The 10,518-nt window shown below is 35.2% G+C and overlaps 1 protein-coding gene across 1 annotated transcript; it reads left to right on the top strand.

Moving 5' to 3' along the window:
- The first annotated feature begins 4,266 nt into the window (after window positions 1-4,266).
- On the top strand, window positions 4,267-6,198 carry LOC147618360 (UDP-glycosyltransferase 75C1-like). Its single transcript, XM_086774800.1, has 2 exons — window positions 4,267-5,031; window positions 5,158-6,198. Exons 1-2 carry the CDS (start codon window positions 4,383-4,385, stop codon window positions 6,087-6,089), a joined length of 1,581 nt encoding a protein of 526 aa, XP_086630926.1. The 5' UTR covers window positions 4,267-4,382; the 3' UTR covers window positions 6,090-6,198.
- The last annotated feature ends 4,320 nt before the right edge of the window (window positions 6,199-10,518 follow it).

Here is a 10,518-nt window from a genome sequence, read left to right as displayed (position 1 = left end):
TTATGTATTTCATGAATATTGATGATTCAATACATTATGGATTAATGATCCAATTAGGGATCATTCTATTTATTTTCTTAATGATAAGCTTTATCTCTTAGAAAATTTGAGATTTATCAGTCATAGCACCGGAGCTATGGCAAAATTTTTATAAAAATTATGCATAAAATAATTTCATTCAAAGCATGAAAAGAGGACTTCCTACCATATTCTAGGAATTATCATCCTAGATTAATTGAAAGATATTCATTGTAATCATAGAGAAGTTGATTTTTATATTATGCATAATTGATTTTCATGCATAGAGCTATGCATAAAAGATTATTATTTTAACATAAAAGTGTTACTTTTATCATAATTGGATTTCATGCATAGAGGTATGCATAAAAGATTATTATTTTAACATAAAAGTGTTACTTTTATCATAATTGGATTTCATGCATAGAGGTATGCATAAAAGATTATTATTTTAACATAAAAGTGTTACTTTTATCATATTTGGATTTCATGCATAGAGGTATGCATAAAAGATTATTATTTTAACATAAAAGTATTACTTTTATCAAATTTTAATTTTCATGCATAGAAGTATGCATAAAGGATAATTTTTTTATATTAAAAGTGTTACTTTTATTATTTTTAATTTTCGTGCATAGAAGTATGCATAAAGGATAATTTTTTTATATTAAAAGTGTTACTTTTATCATTTTTAATTTTCATGCATAGAAGTATGCATAAAGGATAATTTTTTTATATCAAAAGTGTTACTTTTTTCATTTTTAATTTTCATGCATAGAAGTATGCATAAAGGATAATTTTTTTTATATCAAAAGTGATACTTTTATCATTTTTAATTTTCATGCATAGAAGTATGCATAAAGGATAATTTTTTTATATCAAAAGTGTTACTTTTATCATATTGGATTTCATGCATAGAGGTATGCATAAAAGTTGATTATTTTATTATAAAAGTGTTACTTTTATCATATTAGATTTCATGCATAGAGGTATGCATAAAAGTTGATTATTTTATTATAAAAGTGTTACTTTTATTATATTTGGATTTCATGCATAGAGGTATGCATAAAAGATATTCTTTTTATACTAAAAGTGTGATTTTCATCATAAATGGATTTTATGCATAACTTAGATGCATAAGAGAAATTCTTTTATTCTAAAAGTGTAATTCCTTCCAAATTGAATTTATGCATAAGAAGATGCATAAAAGATTGATTTTTATTTCGAAAGTGTTAGTCTCCTTAAATGAAATTTATGCATAAATAAATGTGTAGAGAAATCTTATATCAAATATAAGAATTCTCTTAAAAAAAAGATATGAAATGTGATAAGATGTGATAAGAGGTGTATGAGATGTGATAAGATTTGATAAGATGCGTATGGGAAGTGATAGGATGTGATAAGAGATGTATGAGATATAAAAAGATGTGATAAGATGTGTATGAGATGTGATAGAATGTGTTAAGATGAGTTAGGATGTGTTAAGATGTATATGGGATGTGTTAGGACGAGAATGGATGTAATATGGTTGTATGAATGTGGATGTGGATGTATGAATGTAGATACGGATGTGTATGTATGTATGTGGATGTGTATGTATGAATGAGGACGTGAAAATGGATGTATTTATGCAGATGTATATATATGAATGTGAATGTGGATGTGGATGTGGATGTATGAATGTAGATACGGATGTGTATGTATGTATGTGGATGTGTATGTATGAATGAGGATGTGAAAATGGATGTATGCATGTGAATGTGGATGTATGAATATGAATGTGGATGTGTGGATGTGAAAATGGAGGTATGGATGTATGGATGTGGATGTGGATGTGGATGTATGAATGTGGATGTGGATGTATGCATGTAGATGCGTATGTATGAATGTGAAATTTGATGTATGATGTGGACGTACGAACATGGATATGTATGTAGAATAATGAATATGAAGGTGTATGTGAGATAATGTGTAGTCTATATGAGTGAATGGATGAGAACGAGTACACACATTGAATGGAATGTGGAATAAGTAATGTGGTCCGAGAGTGGATAATATGGAAAGACAAGAGTTCGTTATAGAAACTGTATTTTGTGACTGTTTGTAAATGATTGTTTTATGTCAAGAATGCTGGAGAAGCATTTTGACCATCTTGAGGATTAAGGTCATGAAGACTGAACTGATAAAGTTGCAACTGTTGAGACGGAGAGTCAATGGAGGACGTCTCGCGTAGCAAGGTCATTCGAGGTCTTGACCAGCCTCGGTTCGATGTAAATGGTGAGCTTCCGGTACGGTGGATGAGGGACCAAAGAAGCGGCCTATGAGTGAAGCACTAGGTCACCTGCGACGAAGGATCGGGCCTAGAGGGTGCTGACCATACGGTGCTCGGACTCTGGGTCACCGAAGATACCCACACGTGCGTCGTGGAAGATATTGGAACAAGGAGTAAGAGTTGTTTTCTGAAACCGGGCATGGATCTGGTTGATTGACCTTGCTGGTCCTCAACGGATGAGTCCATGGCTCTTTTATATGGATCTGTGGGTTGATCTTGCTGATCTTCCATGGAGATTCCATTCTATTATATGAATATATTGCCGGTTACTATGAGCTAGGAACTATGGAAAAGGCCCCTGAGAAAACAGATGGTGAGCGTTCTGGTTGCCAATGATGCCATAAGTATACCGATGAATGAATGACTGGAAATAAGGATTCAACCAGAGACTCTGAGGATTGTCATCAGTGACATAATGGTTTTATTAAAGGATTGTTTTAAAGCTAGTTGATGCTAAGAAAAAGGCAATTTCATATTGGGCGTGTAAGTGGTGTGACTAGTTTTATGATTGCATGAGCTTCCGGCTAGGGAGCCTTGGAACTCTTTTCTTTGGTACACCCGGGACAAAACCTAACCAAATTCTTAATTGGATCCCATCACTACAGTGGTTGGGCGGTTGGCTAACCCATGGGATTGGATGGGGTTAGGCTGGACTGATGGATCCGTAAATCAAGATTTAATTTCTATTATTACGATAGATGAAGTAAATCCCAGATAGAAATTGTTCTATGGATAGGAATCAACGGCTGTGCCTCTTGATGGGAAAAAAAGCGTTGATCCCAATGATCCAAGTGCAAGTTTTTTCCTTGATTTGACCAAGTACCGTTAAAGGTGCAGTCAGATCAGTTTGATCAGTAATGATCTTGACTACGTTAGAGTAAAGAGTTATCCTGGTGGAATCGCCCGCGCTTTCCGGGTAAAGGAAGTTTTTTCGGTTTCGGTTTTGGACAAACCGACGGATTAGTCTCTTGTCCGGATATCCGTGGCGAGGCCCCGAGTGTGAGACCCCTACCCGCGCACGATGTGCTACTTCCGTTGCTAGTACCCGAATCCGTTGCGCGGTGGAGACTGGGATCTTACAGGAATCACTCACAAAAATAATTCTATCAAATGGAAATCATTCACTACCATGCATCACACACGAACCATGCATCATACATAATTAATTAGATTCACTCCCATGCTAAAATATTTTTGAAAAATCTCACTCCCCTGATAGTCCTCCTGTTTGAGAAAGACAACTGTCCTCGGTTGTAACTACTATCAACACACAGGAGTGATCAAACACGTTAATCGTTCCCACATTAGATTCACTCACAATATCATTATGTATTTAAGTGGATTCACTCTCACATAACCTTTACACGCGTCACACATGTCTTGAGTTGATCGGAGTCACTCACAATCAAGCTCGTACATTGGATTCACTCACAATGTTTTCATACACGTTACACGTATTCTCACAAAGTATACCATACGTGTCACAGGTGGTTGGATTCACTGACAACCAACTAGGGTCACCCTCATCAAGAAAAGAGTTGATTGGATTCACTCACAATCAAGCTCACACATTTTTTACATGCGCTAGTGAAGAAGGATGCACTAGTGAAGAAATGATGTGATAGCATGTATGCCACTAGAGTATCGTATATCTTGGAGGGAATCTTCCTTTGAATCTTCCTTTGTTTAGGAACGTGCTTTGTAATCTATTGAATTGCAATGTAAATAACGTGGTTTGTAAAGAACTTTCCAAGTCAATATTATAAATATATATCTACTTCCTCCCCCAAAAAAAAAGAGCCGTGGTCCGTTAGACGACGAACTTTGAAAATTCCCGAGCGTGCAACGTAGCCCGCTACGTAGGCGGTGGTCGCAATAAATATTTGTCATCGTCTTCACTAGATTGTGCAGCCTCACAATTTCTCCCTCCCACACACAATCTCTCCCTCCGCAAAGCGAAGAAGAGCTGCTTGAGCAGAGCAGGCACTTTCTCTCTCTCATAATAGTACGTCCCGAGCATTATCGCTTGGCCATGCCAACCGAATACTTGCCCTCTAGTCAAGCTGAAGCCATGGCCGAAAGCCTGCAGCTAGCCACCCCTCTTTCTTCTCCTACCACGAACGACAACAGCAGTGATGATCATAATAGCAGAAAGCTTCATGCGCTGATGATACCATACCCTATCCAGGGCCAGATCAATCCCATGCTGCAGCTTGCCAAGGCTCTCATCAAGCACAACTTCGTCGTCACCTTTGTCAACAACGAGCACAACCACAAGCGCATCCTGCAAGAGAAACGCCGCTCAAAATCTTCATCCGGTGATACAGCTCATGATGAAGATCAATCTCAACAAGAAAACCTTCGCTTCGTGTGGCTAGACAATGGGTTACCCCCTGATTTTGATTACAGCGACATTAGCCCAAGGTATGTAGAGTTCCACGAGGCCTTTGTTAAGATGAAAGACCCCCTCAGGGATCTCGTGGAACGCTTGAATAAGAAGAACCCACCAGTCACTTGCATCGTGCATGGGTTCCTCTGCACTTGGGCTCAGCGTGTTGCAATGGAGCTCCACATTCCAAGTGTTCTTCTCTGGCCTCAGTCTGCTGCAGTCTTCTCCATCTTTTACCACACACCCAAGCTCGTCTCCAATGGTTTCTTCCCTTACAAAAAGACTCCTCCCGGTAGGCAATAAAATTGTTAAATAGCTAACCCTGGATAGCGAATATGAACACTCTTCTTTTTTACTAATCAATACTCAACAATTTCCTCTTTATTATTATTATTTTTTGCTTTCTATGTCACAACAGGGTGCAATGATCTGGTGTCTTACATACCCGGTGTGCCCCCTCTCCACCCTGCGGACTTCCCCACATTACTCCATGTAGACGACATCTCTCAAATGAGCTTCAAGCTTTTGAGAGAGCAGTTTGACATACTGGAGAGCTGTGATGCAATTCTCATCAACTCTTATGAGCAGCTTGAGAAGGATGCTTGCGAGGCACTGCAAATAGAATTGCCCTTGTCAGTTTCTTTTGTAGGGCCTTTGCTCCCTTCTGCCCTCTTGGATGGCAGTGATATGAAGGACATTAGTGTTGGTGCAAGCTTGCTGCAGGAGAATAATGACAGTATAAAGTGGCTAGATAGTAAGCAAAAGCAATCCGTGTTGTATATTTCCTTTGGGAGTGTGTTCAACCCTACTGCAGAAGATCTACTGGGCATTGCCTTGGGGATCACGGCTAGCAAGCAGCCCTTTCTTTGGGTGATAAGGCCTAGATCCTCCTTGCAAAACGTATCAGAGATACTGCCCAAGAACTTCATAGAGGATACTAAGGATTATGGGCTAATTATCCCATGGGCACCTCAGCTGCAAGTGTTGTCCCACCCTTCTGTGGGCGCCTTTCTAACTCATTGTGGATGGAATTCAACATTGGAGAGCTTGAGCATGGGGACGCCCATGATCCCTTTTCCAATTTCCATAGATCAGACTACAAATTGCAAGTTTGTGGTTGACATTTGGAAGGTTGGGATGAGCATCAAGAGGCAAGATGATGGCATGGTGGAAAGTGAAGAAGTGGAGAGGGTTTTGAGGATAGTCTTACAAGAAGACGAAGGAAAGGAGATGAGAAGAAGGGCTGGCAAGCTGAGAGATGCTGCAAGGAGGGCTGTGCAAGCGCAAGGCTCATCCAATACTCACATGGAGAAGTTTATTGAATCAATGAGGGATGCCAAACCCCACTGAGTATATATTGTTCCATTAGCACTGCAAGCATCACAATTTGTTCATGAATTTTCATGTGTTGTACGCAATGAGGAAATTAAAGAGAAATAGAAGCCGTAATATTGGAATATATTCCATTCTTTTGTTTGGTTACTGCTGGTATAAGAATTGTATAATTTTCATAGTAAATCATGAGATGAGAATATATTTTGAACTCAAGAGCATTGAATTTTTAACTTGAATTCTCACTCTCTCGTCGATCAATCCTGCAATCTATAAACTGTGGATAACATTTTTGTTTTTACTTGTTTTTTTTTTTGGGGGGCTTTGGAAAAAATTACAAATCTTAAGTTTTTTGGGTTCTAAAATTTGCCAATTGGTTATAGAAATCCTCAAAATTTGAAGGTGTTTTTTTAACACTGGTTTGGTAGCTCGACAAGACGTAAATATGTATTTTCAGGGGTTTACTAAAAATTCATATCTTGTGAATGGAAGCTGAAGAAGCCGCCGAAGTTTAGCATTTCTCTTCTTACGCATGTCTTCATGAATGTAGCAACCTTTAAAAAATATTAAAATGATAAAAATAACCTTAAATATAATTGATAAATTACGATAAGTAGAGGTATATCTAGCATTATAATCCAAACAGGTTACAAATTTAAAAGTAGATTCTTACATGCAAGAAAAAAATGATCTCAACTCATTATAAATTTGGCCTAAATCCTACATAGTGTTTAAGAGATGAGAGAGATTTTTCATGAAGAAAATTATTGCATGAATAATTATTCAATTAACTTTCTTTCTTAGGATCTCTTTTTAGTTTGACACTCAAAATACGACAATAGTTTGAGCTTATAGAGTGGTTTACTTTAGTTATACTAATAAATCGATGTCTCTACTAAAGTCGGTCAAAAATTCATATCTAAAAATTTTAATTTAGTTAGAAAACACAAGATAATGGTCTCAACTTTCAAACTTACATTGCTAACAAAACAACGGATATGAACCCTTGCTTATATTTAGATCATGTAGTGGGAAACTTATGAAAATATTGTTTATTATTATTTAAAAATAGTAAAAATTATTATTATTCTTATTATGTAAAATGAATAGTTATTCCACTTCAAGCCTTATGAGATGTTTAAAAATGCGTGAAGTAGTCTCTTATTCTATACTAATGAATATGGTTCAAAATTTATGAAGTTTTATCTAAAAACAAAGTACATAAAAGGAGGGTTTTGATTTAGTTTCATGTGAATGTCCCATTTGGGAGTGTTACGAATCTACACTATCAGTGGGGGTGTATTTCAATCCTTGTATCTTGTGAGATAGATGTGTAGCAATAGGAACATGATCACATATATGTGTTTTCACACATAATGTATCATGGTGTTCAATTCTTGAGGATAACTTTTTGGTTCAACATATATAGGGCTTTGGGGATATGTGTACAAGAGGCCACGCTAGCCCAATAGTCAAATTTTAGGATTTTGGAACATTCTTGGATCTAGATGAATCGCAATATGGTCAAATCTAGGTGACTAGATGAAGTAATATATATGTGAGGCATCATAATAGGAAATCATCTTTCCAATATCTCTTTCAAGAAGCATATGATTTGGGTATGTGAGGTAGATTGCTACCAGCAGAGCAGGATGGTCTACAAACATGTACATGCACTGTAGATAAGCTTAATCAATTCCAAAAGTGGATCCATGACTTAATATTCCTTGAGGGGATAGTGAGGCATCATCCTACTGAATTTAGGGGTGTTAGGACCAATAGGGTGTGAACAATTCAAGAAAGAAGGCTGATCAAATAGATTCTTATCTAAACTACAGAAATCTTGGTGAGCTAATGGAAGGGTTTTGTAGCTTTACATGGGGTCAAGAAGTTGAATATCCCTAATTTATAGTCTCAAGTAATAGTTTTACTTCTAAAGTCTCAAGTAATGTGTGTGTGTGTGTGTGTGTGAGAGAGAGAGAGAGAGAGAGAGAGAGAGTGAGTGAGAGAGAGTGATTAGAGTGTGATTAGAAAGAGCAATAAGTTGCAAGAGTAGTGCATAGATGTTGAGTAAGCGTGTACAATAGCAATATGTTGAATATGATTAGTGCATAGTCACTAGGGTGATTTATATAAAGTCATATTTTATTATGTGGGAGAATCCATCAATGAGCCAATCAAAGTAATTAATTTACACAGGTTTATGTTCAATGGCTAGACCCAAAATATTAATAAAGATAGCCAACAATGACATGTTATTACTAATCACATACTACATTGCTCTTCATAGAAAGTAGAGTATGTCACATATCTTATTCATGGCATACAAAAGCGTGGTGGCGAGTACGCTAAAGATGACATCAATAAATCACAAGAGAAGCGTTCCGAAGCAATCAGGGAGTGGAGGGATAATCATCTTATCACTTCCAAGTAAGAAACAGAAACTCGTAAATGAATCAATGAGGGATGCCAAACCCCACTAAGTATGAATGTTATAGATCTATTATTCCATTAGCATTGCAAGCATCACAATTTGTTCATGAATTTTCATGTGTTGTACACAATGAGGAAACATGACAACATTAAAAAGGAATAGGAGCCTTAATATTGGAGCATATTCCGTTCTTTTGGTTACTGGTATAAGAATTACAATTTTTTCTCCTTCACAGTAAATCATGTCGAAGCATTAATGAGCATATATTTTGAACTCAAGAGCATTGAATTTTTTACTTGAATTCTCACTCCCTCATCGTGAATCCTGCAATCTATATATAGTGGACCTATAACAGTTTCATTTTTCCCTATAAATTTTATTTTTTTGCTTTGAAAAAATTTATAAATTTTAAGTTTTTTATTTAAAAATTTGCAAGCTGGTTATGGAAATCCTCAAAATTTGAAGATGTTTTTTTAACATTAGTTTGTTAGCTTAGCATGCCATAAATGACTTTTCAAGGATTTACTAAAAAAATCATATCTTGTGAGTGGGAGCGGTATTTTAGCATTTCTCTTCTAATACACATCTTCATGAATATGGAAACCTTAGAAATTTATTAAAATGATAAAAATAACCTTGAATATAATTGATAAAGTACTATAAATAGAGAGATATATCCAACATTATAATCCAAACAAGTTACAAATTTACAAAGTAGGTTCCTACATGCAAGAAAAAAAAATCTGAACTCATTATAAATTTCTCTAAACTTTACATAGTATTTAAGAGATGAGAGATAGATTTATTATGAAAAAAAACATTTCATTAATAATTAATTCAATTAAATTTCTTTCTTAGAATCTCTTTTTAGTTATTGAGTCTTTGACACCCAAAATACGATAATAGTATGAACTTATATAGTGCTTTACTTTAGTTATACTAATAAATTAATGCCTCCACTAAAGTAATCAGCTAAGAATTCATATCTAAACATTTCAATTTAGCTAGAAAACAAGGCCATGTTCTCAACATTTAACCTACATTGATAACAAAACCGTATATGTGAACCCTTGTTTATATTTAGATCATGTAATGGAAAACTTATAAAAATAGTGTTTATAATCGTAAAAATAATAAACACTATTATTATTATTATATAAAATGATTAGATATTCCACATAAAGCCTTATGAGATGTTGAAAAATACGTGAAGTATTTTCTTATTCTATAGTAATAAATATGGTTTCAAATTTATGAACTTTTGTCTAAAACAAACAGTATAAAAGGATAGGTGCATATGGGATTGGCTCTCACAAAATACACCAACGAAGCATAATATTGCACAAAATATGTGTGCAAGGTTTAGTCCTAGTCTATGATTATTTAATTAGCTATAAAAATCCTCACAGTTTTTTTCTTAAAAGATAGCTAAATACCTTGGAGTTTTTATTAAGACCTAAATTTTAAGTTCTAATTAATTTGAAAAGCAATGATAAATTAGCTAATTAAAGCCTTTGATCCAAATATAACCCAAATAGCTTTGCATTGACTATAATTTGGTCTACAAATTATTTGGAATTGAAAAGCCTAGAGGTAACCAATGTGATTCCAAAAATTCTCAATTTTACTTCACTATGTACCTAATGATAATGAAAAAGGAAACATTTGATTTTCACTATCTATGTGTTCTAAATAATTCCATAAAGTTGATCATTAATGAGGACATAAATATGTCCATACATATTTCTATCCTATTACCCAAACTAGTGTTAAACATCGAGCTAGCTGGGCTTGGACTTGGACTTGGCATTCAACATCAATTTGAAATCTAGACTTCATGTTCAACATCAAATCCAACCTTCAAGTTAATATTCAACATTGATTGAATAGAAACTTCAACTTGATGTTTGGACACATAGAGTCCAAGCTTCAATTTGATAAATGTTAACTTAAAGCTTTGACTTGATGTTGAATAGAAACTTGGTGTTAAATGCTCAATGCTCTCCTCTCCAG

This window comes from Cibotium barometz, chromosome 35, assembly GCF_041138505.1.
Source record: "Cibotium barometz isolate CiBa-2024 chromosome 35, ASM4113850v1, whole genome shotgun sequence".
NCBI lineage: Eukaryota > Viridiplantae > Streptophyta > Polypodiopsida > Cyatheales > Cibotiaceae > Cibotium > Cibotium barometz.
The sequence above is the reverse complement of the archived record's forward strand: the minus strand, read 5'-3'. Positions and strand labels throughout refer to the sequence as shown.